General features: G+C 44.0%; 1 protein-coding gene across 1 annotated transcript in view; it reads right to left on the bottom strand.

The window, feature by feature from the left end:
• Positions 1-1,859: 1,859 nt before the first annotated feature.
• LOC308094908 (uncharacterized protein) overlaps positions 1,860-26,936 on the bottom strand; it is a gene marked incomplete at both ends in the record, with an annotated part of 58,355 nt that continues 33,278 nt past the window's right edge. The window contains 24 exons of the mRNA XM_080441731.1: positions 1,860-3,547; positions 3,883-3,945; positions 4,352-4,504; positions 5,461-5,538; positions 5,686-5,743; positions 6,912-7,046; positions 9,428-9,579; positions 9,733-12,582; positions 13,283-14,069; positions 15,297-15,428; positions 16,287-16,429; positions 17,389-17,772; positions 18,558-18,665; positions 19,530-20,711; positions 21,649-21,729; positions 22,641-22,686; positions 22,857-22,964; positions 24,019-24,152; positions 24,335-24,391; positions 24,540-24,587; positions 24,703-24,757; positions 24,873-24,992; positions 25,689-25,834; positions 26,010-26,081. Coding sequence (XP_080297857.1) covers positions 1,860-3,547; positions 3,883-3,945; positions 4,352-4,504; positions 5,461-5,538; positions 5,686-5,743; positions 6,912-7,046; positions 9,428-9,579; positions 9,733-12,582; positions 13,283-14,069; positions 15,297-15,428; positions 16,287-16,429; positions 17,389-17,772; positions 18,558-18,665; positions 19,530-20,711; positions 21,649-21,729; positions 22,641-22,686; positions 22,857-22,964; positions 24,019-24,152; positions 24,335-24,391; positions 24,540-24,587; positions 24,703-24,757; positions 24,873-24,992; positions 25,689-25,834; positions 26,010-26,081 — 8,780 coding nt within the window. The remainder of the gene's footprint in view (positions 3,548-3,882; positions 3,946-4,351; positions 4,505-5,460; positions 5,539-5,685; positions 5,744-6,911; positions 7,047-9,427; positions 9,580-9,732; positions 12,583-13,282; positions 14,070-15,296; positions 15,429-16,286; positions 16,430-17,388; positions 17,773-18,557; positions 18,666-19,529; positions 20,712-21,648; positions 21,730-22,640; positions 22,687-22,856; positions 22,965-24,018; positions 24,153-24,334; positions 24,392-24,539; positions 24,588-24,702; positions 24,758-24,872; positions 24,993-25,688; positions 25,835-26,009; positions 26,082-26,936) is intronic.

Raw genomic sequence — 26,936 nt, 5'->3', positions numbered from 1 at the left:
AGGCGTCAGTATTCTGGCTAGGGCAGTGACTATATGGCCTCGGCATATAGCAGTGGGTCTTCCATTCTCAGTCGATGAGAATGGAATACATGTTTATAGTTGGTCAGGGTAGTGTCGCCGCTCTTGGACGCTGAGCGTGGAGCAGCACATTTCATAGTCAGGTGGAATTGACCTTCCATACTTAAAGGCTGAGAACACATCTTTGCAGAGGAATGTCAGTCCTCAGAATTATCCTAACAATGTGTATGTATCCTTGTAGAATCTGTATTTAAGCTGCCCCAACATCCACATCGATGTCAGACTCCCGTTGCCTTCCGAGACAACCGGACCCTCTCCACCTTTCCTTCTTCCATCTCCTTCCATCCCTTTTCCTCTCTGTTCTTTACTCTTATTGTTCATTATATTACATAGGAATTATTGTCATCTTTTGTATTGAATAAATCTTCTAAAATGCATATTAGTATCAACTCTTCATTCTCTCACCGAGGAAATGTTCAATTTCCACAACAAAAACAATTAACACCCAACCAACAGACAAAACAACAAAGTAAACAAAAGAAAAAACTAAATTATTATAACAAAAGCAACAAGCCCTATGGACCAGAGGGTATGTGCGTATGTAATCTAGGGGTGTAAATTCTGTGTATCTAGGGGTGTAAATTCTAACTTGGCATGCGTTTCGTCGGGACCTTGTGTTTCTCCCACACACACACACACACACACACAGTCAGAAATTAAAAACATTTTTCATAAATAAAATAAAAGAAATTCCCTTAAAAAAATAAAAACATGAAGAAGTAGTGAAATAGTAGATCTCCAAGCTACAAGATCTCCAAGCTCGTTTTGAGCTTGTAGATCGGCTATTTTCCTCTAGATTGGGTCACAGGGAGACCATATTTCTTTTTTGGGTCTGGCGATAAAAGGTTTGAGAACCACTATGATCCCAGCTGTGAAAGGCTCAGGGTTTCACAAGGTGTAAGAAACAAGTAAAAACATTTAATCAAGATTAAAGATTTTATATTGTTACATCTACAAGCTACAAAAATATATTACAATATGTTTATTGTAATGTAATTTATTTTGTATTTTTTGCACACAATAGTGTAAAGAACTCAATAATCTGCACAACATAAGAGACATCTAACATTCAGCAGTCTGTATGTCCCATTTATATCAAGAAAAAAAGGTATGAAAGTACCAACAATTTCACTTTGGTTCATATTAAACACAATTCAAATATCCATTTAATGGATTGATAATACAAAATATAAAAAAATAACATTATTTTGAAAACATTTCGACAATACTTTCTGGTTCAGTAACGTAAAACAAAGTATATATGGCTCATTTTAAAACCTGCCTAGAAAACCAACCAAAATATTCATTCAGGGAACCTGTATTTGCTTAAAGGGTCATACTGTACATAAATCATACATTGGAAAAGTAATTCATTTTATAAATCCATCAACCTCTCAGGCATAAACAAAATCTTTCTTAAACAAAATAAAGCTTATTTTTTTCCCAGCTTTGGCTTACCTCCTTGGCTTTCCCAGCTATGGCTGACCTCCATTAACCTGAGTGGACTTCCCTAAGTCCAGCAGCTCTTCTTTCATCAACACCTGATGCTTCAGTCCCTCCATAACATTTGAAATGCATCCAAATTACAATTTGGATGCAGTGCCCCACACACACACACACACACACACACACACACACACACACACACACACACACACACACACACACACACACACACACACACACACACACACACACACACACACACACACACACACACACACACACACACACACACACACACACACACACACACACACACGAGAACGTTACCCGGATCATTATTGCGGCTGCTGTTGTCTTTGCAAGTCAAGCCATGCTTCTGGAGTGTGCATCGGGTACAATCCTCCAGCAGAGCCATCACTGTAGTTTACATGAGAGAACACAGGGTGCTGCTCTGGATCTCGGGACTCGCCGGCATGCCCAGTTCCGTACGGATATCCATGTGGGAAATACAAATTCTGGGTGACTTGACCGTAAGGATAAACCGGGGTGCCATAGCCTGCAGCTGGCAGGGAGCCACTGGAGCTTACCGTTGTTAAGGTGGGCTGGTTGATGCTGTAATCAGAACCAGTAAACTGCTGTCTAGTGGGGTTTGGGTTCAACGCGGTGACGGGACTGCCCATGTATGGACCGACCCCGATGTTAAAAGGCGGATATGCACTGGCCTGCATCACTTGAGCAGTGTTGTTTGGATTAACGACTGTGGCTGGGGTCGTGCCCAGATTGCAGCTGAACTGAATAGCCTGGTCTCCCCAGGGCTGTAGCTCAGTCGAGCTGACGGCCCTGGCTGCAGGTGAGTTGGAGGAAACACGACCGTCTTCACCTGCTGGGTTGGCTGCTCTGTAGTAGTTTTCCATAGACTGGTCATCAACATCGTTGACGTCGGTAGCTCTGCTTTCTGGGGTGAACTGCCGGTTCTCGTAGTCCCAGATGTCATCGTCTGCAGGCTTTGGCTGCGCAAGTTTCCTCTTCAACACATTGGCACTTTGGTTTGGTTTGGTGATCTGGATTCGACACTTTGAGTCCAATTGCATCCTGGGCTTCACGCGACCTACAGAGGTTTGGGTGGATGTCGATGTCATGGTCACAATCTCAATGGCATTTTCGGGGCTTGCTCGGCTGGGAGAGACGTCCTTCCCTGATTGCTCGGCTCGCACCAAAGATGTAAAATGTCTTAAGTCGTTCATGTCGACGATGGATGTTATCGGTTCACTAGAGGGCAGATCTTTGTTGGCTGCAGGGGACAGGGGGACAGCGGCCACAGCGGTCAACTTTGGCAGTGGTGGCGAGGCTTGTTTAACCTTGGAGAGGGTGGAGTGAAGTTCAGGCTCTGGCTCGCGATTAGCCAGTGAAGAATCTATGAACCAAGGGGTGGTTGACGGCTCAGTAGATGCAGCTGAGACTGGCTTTGTTGGAGAGCATTCAAGGTTAAAGTTAGAGGAAGCCAATATTTTAAGTGAGTTCAAGATCTGCTCTAATTTAGGTCGAGGCCTCATTTGTGAAGGTTCACAGAGCGGCACTTGAGACACTAGAGCTGTAGGTGCTGATGTGCTTTCTACTTTCACTCCGACATCTTGGTGTTGGGGAGAGGGACACCCGGACTGTGGCTCACGTTTAATCAGTGAGGAATCTATGAACCAAGGTGTGGTTGATGGCTGTGTAGATGCTGGATTTGTTGGCGGGCATTCAAGGTTCAGCTCTAAAACGTTCTCACGCTGCATTTGTGAAGACTCACAGTGCGGCACTTGAGAAAGCAGAGTTGTAGGTACTGATGTGGTTTCTACTTTCACTCTGGCCACTTGGCGTTGGGGAGAGGGAGACTGGCTGGCAGGCGACGAGACGTTTGAAGGGCCGTCACACGTGCCGCCACCATCGGGTGAATGTGAAATTCTTCTCTGTTTGACCGTCTCTCCATCTTCATTCAGTGACACGTAATCCAAACCATGTTTCAATGCTTTCCTCATTTCTGGGGGGGGGGGGGGGGGGAGAAAAAAAAGACAAATATGTTGGGATACATACCAGACTTTCACACACCCAGAGACATATTCATTACACAAGCCTGTTAAACATTACTTCCATACAGTTAATAGTGTGAGGATTGCATTCCTCTGTTTGACTCTGTGAGGTGAACAGAACATCTCCAAAGGAGTTCCCTGGCAATAACTATAATAGTACATTTGAAATGCATCCAAATTTGGATGCAGCGCACACACACACACACACACACACACACACACACACAGTACAGCAGCGTTTCAGGACAACAAAACAAGTTGTGTTCCAGTCAGCGTCAGTATTTACCAGTATGTCCAGAGAAACAGGGGTGGGTGTGTTCTTCCTGTTTAACCTCCTGTTTAATGGTGACTGGAAACAGCAGAGAGACAATTAGACATCGTTTTATACATAGACAAATAAAGGTATGCGCCTCCTCCGACTCTGGGGCGTCTGTATCTGCGGGCGCCATTTTTGGGAAGGCAAACTGCCTTTCAAAGTGACTACTAGTAGTCTATTGAGTGGCAGTGTACCTTACCGAATATGGCGGCCGCGGATAGGTCGCTCCAATGAACTGCAGCGGCCAATGAGGTAGCTAGGTTTCTACGATCTACTGTATGGTTTTATATTCAACACAATTGTGCCTTACCGAATATGGCGGCCGTGGATAGGTCGCTCCAATGAACTGCAGCGGCCAATGAGGTAGCTAGGTTTCTACGATCTACTGTATGGTTTTATATTCAACATTCGTGTTGGTAGTAATGTTGATCTCACACACCTGTTATGTTGGGGTGGTGAGCGTTCAGGGTTGTGAGACGCTCTGGGTGTGGTCCGTCTGGCATCTGCTCTGCGACCGGCTCAGTCTTCACTATGGCCACGCTGATCGGAGTCGTCCTTTTCAAACGTAAGTTTTCTTTGTTGTCCGTCGCTTCTGAATTGGAGACACGATAATAAGATTATAAACTTCAACAGTGGCTTGTCCTATGTGAGGAGGGTCTTGTGAGCTCTGCTGGTCTGTTCAACAGAAGGCAGAACAACAACATGTCCATCAGGTCGAACTGGACTTGCTTGCTAATGCCCCCCCCCACCCACACACACACACGCTTATGCTGTCCATCGATTTCGATGATGACGTTGCTCCAAGAATGGGTTATTGAGGGGGATGGCGGTTGTGCCATTGCATGTGACTATGCAGGCCAATGCGTGACCCGCACGGTTTGCCACATGTGGGGCAGATGAAGTCCACACATGAGAGGGGGGCCCCTGCAGCACGCTGGTGTCGCTGCACACGTTGCTGCTTTCTCCTCTCGGTGGTCTGCTCCTGGAGGTGTGCAATGCCCTTGTGAGTGGTGGTGCGCCAGGTATGGCGAGCAGCAGCCAGGTCTTCTAGTGCCGAGGGTTGGATAGCACAGCGCTACACACACACACACCTCTGTGCTAATCGCTCCATGGCCTTACATACATGCACACACACATGAAATCATATACAAACACATGCTGGGTGCTCCACAAGTGTGGAGAGGACATTGCTTTCTTTTAAAGTCCCTTTTAAATTTAGAATGTGATCTTTTTATAGAATTGAAGTACTTTGCTAGGTGTTTTAATTGTGGTGTATATTTACAGTATGTATTGTCTTGTCTTGATTGTATGCATTGACCCTGAGCTCACAATGTGTCTCGATGTGACACAAAAAAAGACTTTTATGCATTTTATACAATTGAAAACTTTGGGAAATGAGACATTACTTGTAACAGAGTATTTCTGCATCACAGTATTGATACTTTTACTTACTGTAAGTAAAACAAGTTGTAGTACTTTTTCCACCACTGATTCTAACATTGTTTCAGTGGAACATAAAACTTGTCTGTAGATGGGAGAGGTTCTCACCTGGTGGTTGTTGGGCGGCAGGTGGACAGGAGAAGGTCATATTCTGTTGTCTCAAGATTTCCTCCAGTATGTGGATGCCTACAGACAACAATCAAACCACTACAGTTACAACACCACACGTTAGAGGACCATAGCTGTGAATAGACATGGATATGTACTGTAATGACACCGATGTGGTTCATTAAAACGTAGGTAAAAAAAAAAGAAGAGAAAAAGATGAAGTACCTTCTCTGAATGGAGCCACTCGGACACGATGATAGGAGCTCTTGTCAAGCGGTATAACCTTTACAAGACAAAACATTACAATAGTTAAAACATAAATTTAACATTATAGTCAACCCATTAACACATTGCATGCCAGTCGCGTAGATCTACGCGAACCTATTTAAAGCCGCAGCGTGCCAGTCGCGTAGATCTACGCGAACCGCCGATTCCCATGTTAAGTGCCCCAGGTGCACTTTCCGAATTTTTTTGATCCGTTTCCGGTTTCCGGTTTCCGGTCGGAAACGGAATTATTCGGGTTCCGGTTTTTTCGATCGTATCCGCTTCCTGTCTGGGATCCTGTTTAAAACTCGATTTTCTCTGGTTGTTGTTTTTCTCCTCGCTGATCACTGTTTACCGTGTATCGGCTGTAGCTTCAAGATGGCGGCACGGATTTGGAAACTGTTTTCGCTGACCGTTTCTCACGGATCCGCTGTGTGTTTAGAACCAAATGAACGCGCACTTTTAACTTATTTAGCGAGGTCTGTGGCGACATGAAAAAAACTAAAAAACAACAATAAAACGCTGGCACTGGTGAGTACATTATGAGATTAAACTCTGGCATGGAATGTGTTAAGACCGGGAACGCATCTGTGTCATTTTTAGATTTCTTTGGCTATGCAAAAAACAGCAGATCTATAAGCTCGTAGCGCAGCACCGAGTGCCGCGCTACGAGCTTGTAGATCTGCGATTTTTTTGAAAAATCGTGAAAATGTGTGCAAATCTTTACAAAATGTCTTCTAAATTCTAACAGTTTTCTGAAAAACATATGTTGCTATAATATTAGTGGTTCTCAAACTTTTTTATGTCAAGGACCCCCAAAATGATATGTGTTTGGCCGCCGATTCCCATCAAAATATGTTGTTCCAGGGACCCCCAGAAGCAAAGATTTGAGTTAGAAATGTTGTTCCAAAAATAACATGTATTCAAAGATGTGCACTTAACGTTCAAGATTTTTCTAAAATAGCAGATCTACAAGCCGCACTATGAGCTTATATATCTGCTATTTTTGAATAGCCAAAGTATAAGATAATGGTTATAGCTAAACATCTAAAATGACACACAGATGTGTTCCTGGTCTTAATGGATTAAGGCCAGACTCAGATATACAAGTTTTAAAGTGTTATCTTTGCGCTTTCAAACTAGTTCCTGTAGTGAACCTTGACTTCATGAACGATCAAAACGGTTACCTCAGCATCCATTTGGTAAAACTGCTCCCGTTCGGCGACTTTGTTGATGGCAAGCTCAAAGCCTTCCGTCTTCTGTTTCTCGTTCCACTCCTCCATGTTCCTGATTCCAGTCATTAAATGAGGGAACTCCTTCCACTGACACAAACATACAGAAGGCAATTTAAAACCGTAGCTCAACACAGCCACTGCTCCATATTTTGTGCATTTTTAGACAATTTGTGACATTAACACAATGTAATACCATCAGAGAAAAGACACAGAATATATTCTTTTGAAAATTAAAACTAAATACATTTTTAAAACACGGCCCCTCACGCATTAGAAGGACAAGGGATGTGTGTTTTCACTGAGTCTAGCATGGTTAAAATGGAGTTTGAAGTTACAATGGGTTTATATACAGTAGTAAGAGGGGACTGCCTGATAAATATATATAATATATATATTTCTTTTGTCAACCCTCAGGCCCTCAGGACCCTCTCTGGGGCCCTGATTCAACCACTTTTTGACTATGCTTGCACCTCCTGGTACTCCAACACCTCAGTGTCACTGAAGACTAAGCTTCAAACCTCCCAAAACAAACTGATTCGGCTACTCCTCAGATTGGGGCCCATGACCCACCTTTCTCCCACCCATTTTGCCAGCCTAGGCTGGCTCAGGGTGGAAGACAGGGTTAAACAACAAAAAATGGGACTGGCCTTCAAAATTGTAAATGAAAATTTGCCCGATATGCCCCCTATTCCCGCATATCTGAGTAAATACCTCCAAAAGGTTAGCGACACCCACAGTCACAATACCAGAGGGAGCGTTAACAACAATTTGGTACCACCCACCCATAAAACAAACATGGGCAAATTCTCCTGCTATAGCACTGCCACCCAGGATTGGAATATCCTCCATCCCTCAAAAAATGCAGTTCGCTGGGCTCATTTAAAAGAGCCTTAAAAAAAATCACCTTTCAGGAGGCCAAAAGAGGAGGTAGTACCATTTTCCCGTTAGACAGCAGACCCCCCCCCCTGTTCTTGTACATATTTTTTCCCCCTTTTTTAAAAAAAATTATTTTTGTTGTACATAGTGTTATTTTTTTTGCTGTTTTTTTTGTAATGATATTTGAACTGTGGTGCCACTATAGATGGGTTTCCTGTTTGTAAACATGAGAGGATGATGCGCGCGCAGTGGCGGGATGAGCCTGTAGAGGGCGCTATTACCCGCAGCAGCTCTGGCCATTGTACATTCATTAAAATAAATGGTCTTCACCAGGTTTAATGAAAGTAGATTAAATGATGCAGTTTGTAATATCTTCTTTACTCAATAAAAATGATTTGTCGGAAGTTGGATCTGTTTGTATATAATAGCAGCATTATGCCTATTATGCCTATAATAGCAGCATTATGCCTATCTAAATCCCGAAAATAACAATAGAGTGAATGGCGCTTCCGGTTCGTTCTCCCCCGCGCATGCGCAGATTGCGCACTCTGCTCTGTGATGACGTCGCGCGGAAACCCATCTATATATGCCTATGAATTGAATACCAAGGCCCTCATTGGAAACAAGTCCGCAAGGACTTTTATGAACGGACCTGTTAGACAAAGTATTTTTAAATGTAACTGTGCTGTTTTACATTTTTTTGCCTAATAAAATATTCAATCAATCAATCAATAGGCTATGAAATATCGAAATATTGAATCAAGCAACTTGAAAACTGTCATAAGAAAACTGGGCATAATGTATACCATTCTGATAAACGTTCATTCTGTTCATTTCAGGCTATGTGCGTCATCCTATCTGCTTTAGGCTACACAGTAAAAATGTTGTATTACATAAGTAAATAAATAAATAACTTGAACATTTAACGAATAAGGATGTTGCCTAACCGGTTGCAAAAAGTATACGTAGCCTACGAGTTAGTTCAGGCAGCATACACTCATTCTATGTGGTTGTTTACAGCGTCATGCAGACCCATACAGTACGTCATACACTGACGTGGCAATCAGCTGTCCAATGGGGCGGGTTATTTAAGCTCACCTACAGCTGTGTTCTGTCCGCTTGTGTGTTATGGTTGTTGTCATGCAGCGTTTGCTCCCACCACCACCACCAGTAGGCTCTGCTATTGGTTCTGTTCCCCATGGGGGGGGTTGTTATTACATATCTATCTCCCTGCTCTTAAAGGTTAACGATGGTTGTCTTAATTGTGCTGAGCAGGGAGGAAAATGTAGCAGAGCCTGAACGCCAAGATAAAATATTACATCCACACATAATATTGGTTCAATACATTAGGTCTATAACATCGGTTCAATCTATTCGTGAGTTATCTGACCGACTTTGATTTTGAAGGCATTTGTAGAACCGGGCCTCAGGCCTAAATGGGCTAAAAGGCAGAAGACAAAATTACAATTAAATGATTTGGTCACGGGGAGACGGTTAATGTTAGACTAGAGCATGTCACAATTATAAGAGTCACTTGGTTAGGTTAGTAAAAAATGATAATTATGTGAGAAGTACCGGAGAGGCCCACTGACCATATACTTGCGCTGGTGATCGACGCTGATGATGTGTTTACAAATGTTTCTGAGTTCAACATGCTCTTCGCAGCAATCGCAAATGTAAAAAGGGACCAGTCGCTCAGTCTTAGATATCTCTCCACACTGGATCTCCAACACCGATCTCAGACCTAGGGAAAACGCACAAACACACACACACACACACAATGATGTAACACTTGATACTTGTAAATCCTTGCTGACACCACTGCAACCAAATCTCAACACCACCAAGATTTTTCATTTGAGCAAATTGTGCATAAGGGCAAAAAAAAATAACTCACCTGCGACTCGCTTTCTATCAGCCTCTGACATGGCTTTCAGGTAACAGGACAGACGGCTGTCAATCGTTATCCCTGTGAGTGACAGACGTGAAGTGACATCTTGAGGTGCATTCTGACTTGTACCGGAGTACTGGGGAGGCCAGGGTCGTGTGCCAGAACATCGAGGAGCTTCTTGCCTTGAACCAGGGTTCTGAGGAACCTGCTGACATTCCCTGGAATCCTCAGAAATCCCTTGTTGCTTAACTGGCTGTGTCTTGGTGTCACGAGGGGCCCCTGGCTGTGTACTGGTGTCATGAGGGGCCCCTGGCTGTGTACTGGAGTCATGAGGGGCCACTTGTTGTGTCTTTGTGTCACGAGGGGCCCCTGGCTGTGTCTTGGTGTCATGAGGAGCCACTTGTTGTGTCTTGGTGTCACGAGGGGCCCCTGGCTGTGTACTGGAGTCATGAGGGGCCACTTGTTGTGTCTTGGTGTCAAGAGGGGCCCCTGGTTGTGTACTGGAGTCATGAGGGGCCACTTGTTGTGTCTTGGTGTCACGAGGGGCCACTTGTTGTGTCTTGGTGTCACGAGGGGCCACTTGTTGTGTCTTGGTGTCACGAGGTGCCACTTGTTGTTTCTTGGTGTCACGAGGGGCCACTTGCTGTGTCCTGGTGTCACGAGGGGCCACTTGTTGTGTCTTGGTGTCACGAGGGGCCACTTGTTGTGTCTTGGTGTCAAGAGGGGCCCCTGGCTGTGTACTGGAGTGATGAGGGGACACTTGTTGTGTCTTGGTGTCACGAGGGGCCCCTGGCTGTGTACTGGAGTCACGAGGGGCCACTTGTTGTGTCTTGGTGTCACGAGGGGCCACTTGTTGTGTCTTGGTGTCAAGAGGGGCCCCTGGTTGTGTCTTGGTGTCACGAAGGGCCACTTGTTGTGTCTTGGAGTCACGAGGGGCCACTTGTTGTGTCTTGGAGTCAAGAGGGGCCACTTGTTGTGTCTTGGTGTCACGAAGGGCCACTTGTTGTGTCTTGGAGTCACGAGGGGCCACTTGTTGTGTCTTGGTGTCATGAGGGGCCACTTGTTGTGTCTTGGAGTCACGAGGGGCCACTTGTTGTGTCTTGGTGTCATGAGGGGCCACTTGTTGTGTCTTGGAGTCACGAGGGGCCACTTGTTGTGTCTTGGTGTCACGTGGGGCCACTTGTTGTGTCTTGGTGTCATGAGGGGCCCCTGGCTGTGTACTGGAGTCATGAGGGGCCACTTGTTGTGTCTTGGTGTCAAGAGGGGCCCCTGGTTGTGTACTGGTGTCACGAAGGGCCACTTGTTGTGTCTTGGTGTCACGAGGGGCCACTTGTTGTGTCTTGGTGTCACGAGGGGCCACTTGTTGTGTCTTGGTGTCATGAGGGGCCACTTGTTGTGTCCTGGTGTCACGAAGGGCCACTTGTTGTGTCTTGGTGTCACGAGGGGCCCCTGACTGTGTACTGGAGTCACGAGGGGCCACTTGTTGTGTCTTGGTGTCACGAGGGGCCACTTGTTGTGTCTTGGTGTCATGAGGGGCCCCTGGCTGTGTACTGGAGTCATGAGGGGCCACTTGTCGTGTCTTGGTGTCACGAGGGGCCACTTGTTGTGTCTTGGTGTCATGAGGGGCCCCTGGCTGTGTACTGGAGTCACGAGGGGCCACTTGTTGTGTCTTGGTGTCACGAGGGGCCACTTGTTGTGTCTTGGTGTCACGAGGGGCCACTTGCTGTGTCTTGGTGTCACGAGGGGCCACTTGCTGTGTCTTGGTGTCACGAGGGGCCACTTGTTGTGTCTTGGTGTCATGAGGGGCCCCTGGCTGTGTACTGGAGTCACAAGGGGCCACTTGTTGTGTCTTGGTGTCACGAGGGGCCACTTGTTGTGTCTTGGTGTCACGAGGGGCCACTTGTTGTGTCTTGGTGTTATGAGGGGCCCCTGGCTGTGTACTGGAGTCGCGAGGGGCCACTTTTTGTGTACTGGTGTCACGAGGGGCCACTTGCTGTGTCTTGGTGTCACGAGGGGCCACTTGCTGTGTCTTGGTGTCACGAGGGGCCACTTGCTGTGTCTTGGTGTCACGAGGGGCCACTTGTTGTGTCTTGGTGTCATGAGGGGCCACTTGTTGTGTCTTGGTGTCATGAGGGGCCACTTGTTGTGTCTTGGTGTCACGAGGGGCCACTTGTTGTGTCTTGGTGTCACGAGGGGCCACTTGTTGTGTCTTGGTGTTATGAGGGGCCCCTGGCTGTGTACTGGAGTCGCGAGGGGCCACTTTTTGTGTACTGGTGTCGCGAGGGGCCACTTGCTGTGTCTTGGTGTCACGAGGGGCCACTTGCTGTGTCTTGGTGTCACGAGGGGCCACTTGCTGTGTCTTGGTGTCACGAGGGGCCACTTGTTGTGTCTTGGTGTCACGAGGGGCCACTTGTTGTGTCTTGGTGTTATGAGGGGCCCCTGGCTGTGTACTGGAGTCGCGAGGGGCCACTTTTTGTGTACTGGTGTCGCGAGGGGCCACTTGTTGTGTCTTGCTGTCATGAGGGGCCACTTGTTGGGTCTTGGTGTCATGAGGGGCCCCTGGCTGTGGTTTCGAGACCAGAGGGGCCACTGGCTGCATCCTGGGGTCCTGGGAACTCTCTACCTGAACATCACAGCTCTGTGGACTTTCTGGGTGAACATCACAGCTCTGTGGACTCTCTGTCTGAACATCACAGCTCTGTGGACTTTCTGTCTGAACATCACAGCTCTGTGGACTTTCTGGCTGAACATCACAGCTCTGTGGACTCTCTGTCTGGGTGTCAGAGGGTAAGGCGTGCATTGGTGAGGATTCTGAGCCAGTGGCCAAACGATCTGGGCTTTGATTTGTTTCATTACCTACGGATGGAAAGAAGGGATGGAAGTGATAGTTGGTGGTTGAGTGCAAATAAATGATGATTCTGGATCAGAAATAGCTAGAGATGAGAAACTGAGAACAGGATAATATGGGCTGACAACTTAAGACATCCTACAGTATCCTCTTTATTAGCTTTGCATCCATAACCTATTCCTTAAAGGGATAGTTCACCCCAAAAATAACCTTTTTTCTATCTATAAGTCACCCATTTAGCCAACCGTTTAGACTTGAATTCATGTATATTTTTTTGTTTTTGTCGCATTCCTACAGTATAAGCCAATAATTTGATGGCCAGCGGGCCGGTAGGCAGCGGTTCCGGTAGGCGACACAAAGGAGACTCTTTGTGTCTCCTACCGGAACCGCTGCCGGTCATCAAATTATTGGCTTAGGAATTTGACAAAAAAAAACAATATCCATGAATTCAAGTCTCCATGGGGTGACTAATCCATAGAAAAAGTCATTTTGGGGGTGAACTATCCCTTTAAAGACATAGTGCCACAATCTATGCCTTTTTTCTCCCCTTATATTATCTAGAGATGATACAATCATATTCAAAATTAAAAGAAAGTGCTGAAAATGCTACAAAAATTTAAAAATAAAGAGCTAACAACAAGAAGAACAATTACATGCGCAAAATAGGGAGGCCAGGGTTGAAGTGATTTAAAAAATAACAATACTGACCCACTACAGGTCCATTTGTTGTGGATTGTGAAGATTCTACAGGGCTGCTCTCACAGGTAGATGTGGGAGACACGGCTGTGGCCAGTGAGGGAAGCAGCTGTGTGTCATCACCACTTGACATCCTGGAGGTCTGCATATGGCCGGTCTTGGAGACATCTTCAGTAGTTTGACAGGTAGTCAAGGCCGTGTCGGTTTTGGTGGCAGTCACAGACGTCTCTGTAACGTTGCGTTTGGTCGAAATGTTCCAAGCGGTTTCGGAAGTGTTGGAGGCGACTTTGTTTTCGGGGGAACCTACAGCATCAGAGGCCCCTGCCACAGTCGGACTGGTGGTGACAGCTTTACCCGACGTGCTCGTAGCTTCAACGGCAGCCTCAAAATCTTGCCAGAGAGCTTCCCAGTGAGCTTCAGAGAAGGCTGGATTTGCACTTGGTTTAGAGGCGCTCGTGGATGTAGAGGGTTTGGAGATGGTGGATTTGGACACATCTACCTGTGTGTGTGTATTGGCAAGTTTTGAGTTGGTTACAAGTGCATCAGAGGTCGACGTAGTTTTACCATCAGTGTGTGAGGTGACTGTGACAACATTGCCTTTGGAAACAATTTTGGCTGCATCTTTTGTTAGGCAGCTCCTGGACGGTTCAGTTAATTCAGCCACAGTCTTGGATATTTTGAGGTCTTCATTCATTTCAAGAGAAACAGCCTTTGTTTTGCTTGTGCCGTCTGCTTTCAAAGGGGCTTTGGCAGTAACATTCAGGGACTGGCTTGTGGAGGACTTCATCACCACCACCACCTTTAAAATAGCACACAATATTATGCAAGTGACTTCTTATTTAACACCTTTCAAATGGCTACAGTACATACCATTTTAGACCATGATAACTATTCCCCACATTTCCAATACTGCTGCAGCTTTTCACAATCCTGCTTACAAACGGTAAATCGTGGGGAAATGGCCGTGAGAGTTCTTAATCTTTAAGTTTTCAGTTTCTGAATCCTAACTTCAAAATATGGAATACCTTAATGGCATACAATATATCAGACAATGCATTGGTAATATCTAATATGCATCCTTCCATGCTCACCATCAATAATGGACACTATACTGTCTCCAGCAACCAAGCAGCCAGCAAATGTTCTTATTTTCTTTATGATAGCATATAAAGAAACAATAAAAATTAAAAAAAGGGTTCCACAATAAAGTAGTGTTACATTATGTGGCCATTTGGAAGTGCAATAAACTTGCTATATAGCTTACATAACACAAATACAACTGTAAACCATGTTAGACAAAGTCACAATTTTTAACAACTTTCCACCTGGCGTCCCTATATTGGGCACGACCTTGTTGGCAAAACCTTTAGAACATTTTTTAAAGTATAAAATAGAAATAGGGCTTAAGTGGTCCCACCCATTAAGACCGGAAATGATGACCACATGTGTCATTTTAGATTTCTTTGGCTATTCAAAAATAGCAGATATACAAGCTCATGATATACAAGCTCACGAGTGCCACGCTACGAGCTTGTAGATTTGAAAAATCATGAAAATGTTTGCAAATCTTTGAATATATATATTTTTTAAAGCAAATATTTGTAACTCAAATCTTTGCTTCGATCTGGGGTCCCTGGAACAAATTATTTTGAGACGGGGGGTCCGTGGCCTTAGCCTGGTAACCCCCCCCCCCCCCCCCTTCCGGAAATCTAATTTGCATTTGATTTCAGGAATTGGTCTGGTCTGCAGACCTATATGGGCAATTTGGCGGTGGGCTGGAGCTGGGCGGGAGTGACAACCCCTTCAGCCAATCAGCAGTTTGTTTCCCCGACCACCAGACAATGTGACGCTGATTGAGAGTTCATGTTATGAACACTGCAGAAACGCCCAGACATATATATGTCTGGGCTCACTCCTGATATCAGACTCACTCCTGATATCAAATGGAAATGAGATATCCGGAGGGAGGGGTTTACCAGGCTACCGCGGCCTCAGGTTAAAAGAAGGTAGTAAAACTTTTTTTTACCTTCAATCTTCCCCATCCCTCATCTCTCTCCACCCGTTGGGCAAGGTCTCGCAGAGAGCTGGCCTTGCCTGGCCAATCATGGCCACGACCCAGCAATGGCCAATCATGGACCATTCGAGGATGCAACTTTTTCTGCAAAAAACAAACAAACACGTAGCGTAAGTTACTGTTCAGTTTCAATGAGTGATAATCACATAAGGTAGAATGTCTTGTTATACATTCAAACACACAAGTGGACACAAATTAACCCCTGACATTACAATGTAGTGACACCGTACACTTAAGTACGTGGTAATATCATAAATCGTGTCTGTCATTAATAAAGAGGTCTAGGCCAGGTCAAGTCCAGCTAAACAGCAGCACTTGCCATTACAAGCAGAATAAAATGAATTAAGGTCAAACTAAGCCTGCAGTACATACGCATTGATTACTTTATTAACATGATTATTAACCGGACATGATTATTATTGATCGGACGGATCCGTCTTGATCACTTGACTAAAGAGATAATATGTACCGATTTGCGTGATGTTTGGGACATTTGTAATATAAATGTTTATTTGTTGCAAAATCGGCCTCCTGGTGGCAATGTTGAAAGGGTGGCGGACGGACGGACGGACGGACAGACAGACAGGGAGCAAAACATACTCTCTCGCCATGCCTTTCGGCCTGGTGGAGACAATAAGTTGAACATGTCAGACCACTGGTAAGACTGCTGGGGCGCAGGTTGTTTTTATATATATATAACCCCACACCTCCTTATTCTTTGATCTCAGCTGAACTTTGCATTCAATGCTTTTGCTCCCTTCCATAATGCTCAGATAACATACTGTATCCTGAATACCTCATAATTTGCCATTCCTCGAACACAAACAGTAAACACTGGTATGGTTAAGCCCATTTCATACTCTGTCAGCAATGCATTACCATTGTATGAAAAGTATATACATTAGAAAGAGTTTCCTTGCCACCACAGGCTCAGATACTCACTATATAGTTGTAGCGGTGATCTGCAGATATGATGTGAGACATGTGTTGGGAACCGACGATGTCTCTGGAACAGCAGTGACAACGGAAATAGTTGCGGGCGTTGTCCTCCGTAGGCCACTGGAACTCTGTCATCATGCTCAAACCTGGACCACAGTGTCACAGAACATGTCACATACTGAACAACACTATGGCAAGTAGAAGATGATAGTGACTGCCTAAGTTATCTGAACCCAAACAAGCTTCTATGTCTAATTAGCTACTGTAAGTTGTTGGTGTGCAGTTTGTGATCAAAACAGCAATGATGCCCTCGCCCGTAGCACTTGCCCTAGCCTTGACGACCTTGCAGGCTTATGCAAAGGCTAAAATGTCATTTAGATAGCGTGTGATGTAGACAGATGCCAGGTCATTTGTTGAGCTGGCATCCTATAAGTGTGTATAGTTTCAATGTACAGATTATTGATTTGATTTTATACTGTTTAGACTGATAGTTATCCTATGATCCTAGATGACTATTTCGACACATTTGATGTATTACCTTGTGTTTTCCTTGCTTAGGCCTACAGTAAATCGCTCTGGATTAAGAGTGTCCACTAAATGCCTAAATAGTAAAGAGTAAATTGATGTACTAATGTGCCAACATGATCTTTAGAAAAGCAAAAGCGGGTTTACGTTAAGTTAATTCAATCAATTTAAATGATCATTTCACCTCTACAACGGTATGTTCTAACCAAAGTGTCGATACACTTGAGATGTCATGAAATAGTAACACAGATATATTTATGCATAACTGCCAGGAAATCTAGACCATCTGAGTAAGGATTGTTTGCTACACTGTACGATGGTGTCGTCGTACCAGCTTAGAGCTTGTAGATCTGCTATTCTCATATTTGCACGTGAGCGAGACAAACTGAACACATCCGTTCAACGATGCATGTCATGACATACAGTATGACCTCAAATCAGTGATTGTTGTGCATATCTTGCACAACATCGCAAAATAGTATACTTTGCTGACTAGAGGAACATTCCACAATGATATAAACCAGATATTTCAAGACAAAAGAACATTTGAGCAAACACAAGAATGAGAGAGTATGCTGACCAATGACTGGCTCTGTTCTTTCAGTGCTGTTGAGGTACTGCCACAGAGCTGTGTTTGTAGCTGTGGGGTCCATGATGTCCTCTGGAGTGACCTGGGGGTGACACCTGTCGGTTGGTGGCTGAGCTTGGTGCTGCTGGACAGCACCAAGTCCAGGAGCTTGTCCAGGCGGCTTGTCCTGGACGTCAGAGATGAGTGCACTTGGCCGGGGTTGACAGTCAGATGTGGACGGAGGGGTTTGAAGGCCCTGGGGATGCGTGGTGGGGCTGACCTGGATGTCGTGGGTCACCTGAGAAGCAGCTGGGGCATCTGGAGGTTGAGGAGCTTTTGATTCGAGTCCACGCAAAGTTTCTTGTTCAGCAACGAGCCCTTTCTCTTTCCTTAAGGCTGTCAACACACACAGAGCATGATGGAGAAGTTTAAACACCTGAACTGACTGCTTGCATCAGTTAGTGGAAAATAAAATGGGCTTAGGACAGGAGAGATGTTTTGAACACTGTGGGGTTGCATCTTATTATTCTCTCTTACCAAATTGGAGCTGCAAGGTAAAATACGTTGTCCCTTCCCGGCTCAGACCCCAAATCCTTGAGCTCAGCCCCTCGGTCTTCCCCAATAACTCCCATCCACATCCAGCTTTCCTTCCATCCATCCATCCACCGCCCTATTTCTATTCTTAGTTCTATCTCGAAAGTTATGGAAAAAAATTGCTTATGAACAGGTTGAAAAGTATCCAACTAATGTACGAATTCCAATCTGGCTTCAGAACATCTCATCTTACTTTCCTTAAAAGTGCTCTAAAAGAGCACTTACAGGTGGCTGCAATTCGGAACTGGCCCCTGTAAAAAGTCCACCAAAAATAATGATGTGCAAGTCTGTAAATTACATTTAGTAACAGGCTTATGCAGCTCAACCCCAGCATGTGTCCGTCTCCAGTGAATCTTTATAAATCGGTTTTGAATCACATTTCAAACCACCTACAGTAGGGATGTGGTTCAAATCTGATTAGGAAACATCTGTTTCCGTGTGTGCGTGTGTGTGTGTGTGTGTGTGTGTGTCGTTGCCGTTCAGACTTGATAAAAGCCAATCTGATTCCAATCAGGATAGGCCCCAAAAAAAAAGGTCTTTGATCTGCCAGTTTGAATGTAGCCTAAAATAACGGGAGTCTATTGTACCTATCCCATGCAGCATAGAGGGGTCCTGTAGCTCCAGCATGTCCTCGATGTCACGGTCCAGCTGGGGAATGTCGGGAGGAAGGAGGTCATCTGCCCCGTTCCTCTTCCCTATGGCGCAAGGAAACGCACAACAACCAGGAGAGGCAAGGTGAGGAGGATGGGTGTGATACGTACATTAACCTATAACCTATACAGTAGTTTTGTTTCATCTGACTCATAAAGTAACTCATTTGGAAACTCCCATGAATTGCCCAGAAGACCATGCGACCTGCCAGGTCCTGAACTCCCTATAGAAAGGAAAAAACTCCCCCAAGAGAGGTGTATAATATTGTAATAGTATAATATAGTTCACACTGGTGCAAAAAAAAGAGACACACAACAAGCAATATAACTCATTTGTCCCCTCGTCTATGGGAGAATGAAATCTGAAGCGTTTCACAGTAGGGTTTTCACTTATCAGCACTCACAACATTTACTTTCCCATTAACCTTGATATTGGGCGCCTCTGTTGAGAGTATCGTCTTGTTTAGCATTTCACTGCCTTATCTGGGATGTACAACAGGGCCAAATGTTTGACCCGCGGCCTTTGTGATACAGAATGAACTGAGCTGAATAAGAACAGTATGACAGGACACTGATCTCATCCTGTTGAGATACTTCTGTACACAGGAGTCAGTTGCAACACCTCACACTAAGTTCAAACTTAGCTTAGTTATAGTTTAAATGGCCTTTTGTTGCACCACCTCACAACTAAGTTCAAACTTAGCTTAGTTATAGCTTAAATGGCCTTTTGTTGCACCACCTCACACTAAGTTCAAGTTAGTTATAGCTTAAATGGCCCTTTAAAAGGCCCTGGAGCCAGTTGCACCACCTCACACTAAGTTCAAACAGATGCTTAAATGGGAAAAAAGAAACACCACCACCAGAGGAGACCAAATGATGAAGAAAACAAATAACTCAGCAGATACACACCTTTATGATTTACACATTGATCACGTGTTTTTGTCTCCACTGCAACATCACTCAAAGCCTCCGCTGTTTGTCTAATAATGCTCATGTCTCCTGCTTTGTCTTGTTCTTCTATAGAGGATTTCTGGGTCTTCTTACAGGCTGAACTTTCCTCCTCATCACAGAGTCGTTGTCTTTTACCCGCCACCTCGGGCCTGGCATGTTCGCTCCTTCGCCTTTTCTCAAGTGTCCTGCTCTCCGTTTCGACATCACCGTCTTTCCTGACCCTTGGCGTGGTGTCCTTGCCAGTCGCACCGCTTCTTGTTCCGGCCTCTTCCCCCACATCACCCTCTCGGGTTTCTTTCCCTTTTTCAATCAACTCCTCTGTACTTTGTTTCAGAGTCTCTTCGTCAGCTCTTCGTTCCACAGAGGTGTTCTGAGTGGGACACTTCTTCTCACCAGGTTTATGTACACGGGAATCTTTCTCTGACGCGGCTTCCTTTTCCACTGGAATGGGCCTGCACTCCGTTTCGGTGTCTGTCCCGACCATTGAGGAGGCATTCTGGCAAGTCTCACCCCTTTCTGTTCCGGCCTCTTCTTCTGCGTCACCCTCTCTTTTCCGGGCCGTCTTCTGACTCTTAGAGCTCACCTTTTTTAGCCACGCAAACTTCCACGTAAAAGGCTGGCCCGTCGCATCGACTTTTTCAGTCTTTTGTTCTTCTGTACTTTGTTTTTGAGTCTCTTCGTCTGCTCGACGTTCCACAGAGCTGTTCTGAGTGGGACACTTCTTCTCATCAGGTTTATGGACACAGGAATCTTTCTCAGGCACTGCTTTCTTTTCCACTGGAATGGGCTGTGGAGTGTGGACCTTTTCAGTGTTTTCTTCTTCTGCACTTTGTTTTTGAGTCTCTTCGTCTGCTCGACGTTCCACAGAGATGTTCTGAGTGGGACACTTCTTCTCATCTGGTTTATGGACACAGGAATCTTTCTCAGGCACTGCTTTCTTTTCCACTGGAATGGGCTGCGGAGTGTGATCCTTCACATCTGAAGGCTGTGGAGTGTGATCCTTCACATCTGAAGGCTGTGGAGTGGGATCCTTCACATCTGGACGTTCTTTGTCAGCATCTCTCTCAGGCATCTTGGTCATTTCAGGACTCGTGTTGCTCCCAATGACATTATCAATCTCCTTCAGAGTTTCTGTAGGGACTGAGAAACAACATGAGGCAATATAGGCAACTGACAAAAAGGCTAAAGAGTTAAAAGGAAACAACAAAAATAAGTTATTTTAATACAGTCACGTCGAACAAAAAACAAATTAGACTTGCGGCTGCATGGCGAATATTATCATTTATCATTGGAGCGTAAAAAAAAATCTGGCCGTAAGCCAACGTCCAAGTGGCATTTATCACAGGATCCTATACGCCCCGATTTTATAACATGAAGAACCGGAATACGACCAAAAAATAGCATGGAGAAGAGTTTCCCCGGCCCGCCTCACCGCCTGTCAAGTCACACACATGCACACACATGCACACACAGGCAGGTTTGGATCGTCGGGTTTATATCCTCAACCCAGGTTCCATAGGACACGCTGGGAGACCTCACTGTCCGTGAAAAGATTACAGCGGCACGGCCGCGCCAACCCCGACTCCCGAAAATGCTCTCGCGCTCGTATATTATGAAAATAGCAGATCTACAAGCTTACAACGTGTTGCGTTGCGATGCGACGCGTTGTGAGCTTGTAGATCTGCCATTTTCAAATAGACAATGCAGCCAGATCTGCAATCTTATCTGAATGACTGTTAAAGCAGTTTGTTTAAATTAGTTAAATTAGTTAAAATGTTATATTTTCACAGGGATTATTTTTTAGTGTGTTAAATATACATTGTGGAGTGGATACATATGTTCAGATGCCTGTCAGACGGTCAGACAATGCTGCTCCGCATGTCTACAATGGAACAAACGGGTGTAGCCAAAGTCAACAACTGCCTCCGACCTGTCGTGAGATCTGAACGGGCCGTACGCTGAAGCCAAAGTCAGGATATATTGATGAATATAAATCGCCGTACGTCCCATTATTTAGTCTACACCGCGTTGATAAATGAGGGCTACATGTGGACCAAAACATTTGACTTTGTCTTACCCAATTTCTCTCCCACTTTTAAAACAGGAATAAGCTGTCCTTTACCCTCAGACCTCTTTTTCCTTTGCAGGGCGGTGACAGCTGGAACAGACATGTGGAGCTAAATTATGTAATTATTGTACACCATGAGAGACCCTCCAGGGCAGTGGTTCTCAAACGTTTTCGTGCCAAGGACCCCCAAATTGATATATATTTGGCCCCATCTGAAAATATGTTGTGCCAGGACCTCCAGAAGCAACGATTTGTGTTAAAAATGTCAAACAACTGTTAAGGAATTCTGAATACCTAAAGTATACATTTCATTTAGAAAACTCTAAATGATGTATGCTTATGTCCTTGTAACCACAGTTAGTGTGTAGTTATGTTAGAAAATGTCTTTCTTTTAAATGACCTGAACCTTTGACCTGTAACCTAGGGACCTGTACTACCATGTGTTGTTGTCAATACAAGAAGGAAGCTAAAATGGGTGATGAGCTTATACTGTAGATCTGCTATTTTTGAAAAGTCAACACTCAATTCTAAAATGACAAAGATGCTTTCCCGGTCTTAATGGATTAAACACAGTTGGTCCACATTTTATGACCACGTAGGAATGACATTTACGTCAAGGCTTGTGGAGTGTCTAGTATATAACCTGCTCCAGAAAGCAGGCCTGGCAGACGGACACGGGATATTACCTTGCTACATTGAAACTGTAAGTCTATCTCCTGTTTTAGTACTACAATAATAATCACTCATTCTTTCAAACCTGAGCTGCTGTCATTGCCTTATTCTTGTCTTATCTGTTTCTGACTGAGTGCCCAGACAGACAGACACCCAGGAAGAACGATTGGCCAAAAGGAGACCTGGTGCTAGATAAGGTCAGCAACTCCTAATAGACAAGGTGCCACCTAGTTGGAGGTCTGTGCTCTATTGAGCATATTGTTTGGTTAAACCATGTTTTGAATACAAAACGCAGCACTTTCTCTCCCTATGCCCATAACCACACTCACCGTTTCTATATGTATATGGAAAGATGGGGATGCTCAGTGTCACTTTCTGTAAGATAGAACATAGAGAGATGGAGTGTTGAAATAGAACAGATTGCTGCATGTACTTTGTGATATCTACAAGAGTGTACCTGATGTGTAGAGTGTACTTAATGGGTAGAGTATACTTGGTGTGTAGAGTGTACAGCATAGAGTGTATACTTGAGGTGTAGAATGTACCTGTATACAACCAGTGGAGTGGATTTCCGCTGCCTGCGTTGCCAAGTCCAGCAACTTGTCAGGATTTGCCGTTGCTTCACACTCTAGTGAGCCTGGGTGGGCTTTTGTCTGCGCGCACACACACACACACACACACACACACACACACACACACACAAATTTCATTACAAAGTAGTCCCTGTGACAGCCAGCCACAAACCAGGATGTTGTTGTGCAAATGAACAGTGGTGAAAAAAGTACTGAAATGTTTTACTTAAGTAAAAGTATCGCGACACATTGTGAGCTTGTAGATCGGCTATTTTCAAATGGCCGAAATGTCTGAAGTGGTTATTAATGTATGTTTTGTAATAATCAAAATCTACAAAGTAACTAGTAACTAAAGTTTGTAAATAATTGTAGTGGAGTAAAAGTACAATATTTGCCTCTGAGATGTAGTGGAGTAGAAGTAAAAGTACTGAAAATTGGAAATACTCCAGTAAAGTAAAACTACCTCAAAATTGTACTTAAGTACAGTACTTGAGTAATGTACTTAGTTACTTTACACCACTGCAAATTAATAGAAGCTACTGGGGGCGTAGCGAGCGGTTACGCGTCGCAGTGTCTCCCTTGTTTTAAAGTGATTTGTAAAACCTTGCACATACACAGGACGAAAAGGAACTCTCCACCATAGGAAAAACTAAATCCCGAACGGCAATACATCCATGGAGGTGCATGGTTAGATTATAATACATTAAATATAAGCGCATGGTGAATATTGTAAACAAGACGTAGGCACAGTGACACTGAAACAAGCGGTCCTCTTTGTATGTTATCGAGTGGTTTAGCACGGGACTCAGCTAATCAGAATCAAGGATCACGTGTTTTATCGACCACAACCACGCTTCATTTCACTGTATTTGTTCATATTCGTTAGTACAGCTGATCACAGGGGCCAAGTCAAAGCCTTTGACCACTGATTTCAGCACGTTAACATTGTGTAATTTGGGCACTGTTAATTGGCATAACTCCAAATTGGGAGGAAACAAGGGTAATTTTTGTTTTTGCCTTCTCTAAATCAATCAATCAAGCAAGCAATCAATAAAAGCATTGAGGAAATACCTCTTGCACCATTTGTTACAAAAGGAGAAATGTGGCCCTTTGAGGATGTTTTGTATGTTCTCACCAGAAAGTTTGAGACGTGTTCAAAACTGTATGCGTGGGAGGAGAATTCGAATTCTTCTAGGTCCTTCTCACAGAGTAAACATAAGGATCTCCACGGTCCAAAGTCAGATTTGTGTCGAACTAGAAACTGCACACCTGAAGAAGACAGACATGTACAGAGACAATTAGACAACAATAATCAAGAGTTCCTTAAAGTGTCCAGGGACCACACCCTCTCGGACGCAGAGATCTGCACACTTTTCTAGTTCTAGTTATAATTATATTTATGTTTATAGTGCTTCCTGTCTACAGCCCTTTAGAGTGTTTGCAGTACTCACCTAGCTGAGGATATTTGAGGCTGCTCTGCAGCTCATCAAGTGTGATGATCTTTGGAACTATATGCACACACAAAAACAAAACATGTCATTTTAAAACAATACAAACATTATTTAGATCAGGGATGTCAAACTTGTGATCCGCGGGTTTGATTAGATAATGAACGTGAGGCAAGCGCACAACCTCTGTTTAATTCAAATCACTAACCTTCATACGTCCAGTCAAAGCTGAAGTGCTCATCTAGAATCTTGCAGACTGTCAAAGAATAATTAGAAACCTTTAGACAGTTTAAGACAGTGGTGGAGGTTGTTCCTCAGACAGACCCTCCCTGACAAGCTCCAATATGTTTGAGGACATGGCCAGTACTCACCTTGCTGATAGTCATCACTGAACATGCTAAAAACCCTGCATGGGAGATCAATGATCTGGAAAAGGTCAAAATGAAGACGTGTGTCAAGTTTTACAGATTTACTGCAGTACATCACAGTCCTTAAAGCACATTGATCCTCATGTAAGGCTGCACTACATTTGCCATTTTACCTTGAGCATCATGTGTTCAGGACCTTGGGCATTCTCCTCCTCCCAGGCCAATGATTTTAGGTCCTTCGTATCCTCTTTTCCCTTCCAGGCAAATGGTAATCGAGCAGGATTCTGGTGCATCTACAGCACAAATTCAATCAAAAGAGAACAAACAAAAGCCCCGTGGTGGTGTTATTGTCCAACTATAATGACAACGAATGAAATATAAATTCCATGCTCAGTTTGTGGTGTAGTATGTCAGTGGTTCTCAACCTCTTCATGCCGTGACCCCCCATAATAATAATACTTGAACTTGGGACCCCCACTCCCCCTGACAACCCTGACAAGCACTTAAATTAATTTAGTTGACTAAATCAACTGTATACTTAGTAGACTACAATCTTATGATATTTAGTTTAAAACATTTCAGATAACTAAAACGAATTATTAACTAAGCATTATTCAAAAGACTGACTTGTTGTCAAAATCGACACTGGTACCACGTAACGCAGCCAGGCATTTGATCCGAGGTCCAGGGAATTTCTGATCAAATCAAGTAAGGGTCATGGACTATTTCAGGCCGGCCCCAGGGTCTGGCAAAATGTTAAACCATGAAAAGTGATGATACTGTGCACATGGGGTCTCTTTGATGCTTTTGATTGATTAATTAGTATATATATATATATATATATATATATATATATATATATATATATATATATATATATATATATATATATATATATACACACACTTCAAATCGCAATTTTACTCAGCTCACCAAATCAAAACCGACATGCAACCTGAACACACACGGAGCAGAATCAACGGACTCACCAGAGTCTTTTTGATGTGTCCTGGATGAGTCAGATGGTCTCTGAATCTGGAGGGAGGGAACAACCTCTGGCAAACCAGGCATATGCATAAACCTATGTTCTTGCATTGAGATCGGCTCCTGACACACGTCACAATATGAAGAAGACCTTGCCAAAACAAAATGCGCCATTCATTATTATTTAAAGGACAACAGTCATTTGTGTTTGTAACTGTGGAACAAAGTCACTTTTCATTAAAATAGGTAAAAATAAATGTCAATGCAGCTCTTGAATGGCATCACATAGTGATTATATAGATAACACATAATGCAGCCCAACTCACCGATGACCGGTTCAGTCCGCTCTTCATTCTTGATGTAGTGGCATTCATTCAGGATTTTACAGTAGACGAACACTGAGATAAAAGCAAGCATCGACTTAAGCTTTACAATTTACAGTCAATGACAAAATAATGACATACAGTATGATTGTCTACTAGTTTAAGCAGCACTCCTCCACTACTACAGGATCTCATTTAATAATAATAAATCATACCTTGTCCATACTCTTGTATTGTAGATTGTAGAACCGAGGGTTAAGGATAAACAAGATGCATCAATGTCACATACAGTACATGTGGTTAACAACAGACCATGAGATAACAGGGTATACTGCAGTGTTTCAAAATTGGCCTAAAAAAACATCAGGAGACCACAAGGGGAGGTAAATGTAATTTTCCCATCTCTTTTGTACATATAGTGTTTGTATTTGTTGATGGCATGTATTATTGTGTTAATTTGTTTATGCCATGTTGATAAATTGATAACATAGGACCACAATGGAAACAAGTTCCCAGGACTTTTCTGGTGTTATCCTTTCAGCCTTAATGTCTTACTGTACCACACGCTGTTTACATTTCTGACTAATAAAGTATTCAATCAATAAAATAAGTACCTTCGGTCACAAAGATTGTCTTCATGTTCTGTGGATAGACAGACGGGCGGACGTTTTATTGGGACACAATTCCTCAAGTTCTGGTCAGGTCAATTAATCATTAATATTCTAACTTGTGAACATATGAAAATATGGCTCACCTGCTGGTGTTCGCCTCCTTTCACGTGAGCAAAATATTGCCAGGGCACCGTGGTCTCAAATCTACAGACCTGATCGAGAGTCAAAATAAGTTTAAAGGAAGAGGCAAGCAAGTACAATGTAGCAATGGTGTCAAGATTATTTTTATATTCATATTCACCTGGCAGCGCAGTACGCA

The sequence above is a fragment of the Gymnoscopelus braueri genome, assembly GCF_963280865.1.
Source record: "Gymnoscopelus braueri genome assembly, chromosome: 11".
Lineage (NCBI taxonomy): Eukaryota > Metazoa > Chordata > Actinopteri > Myctophiformes > Myctophidae > Gymnoscopelus > Gymnoscopelus braueri.
This window is presented reverse-complemented; position numbering and strand designations above follow the sequence as displayed.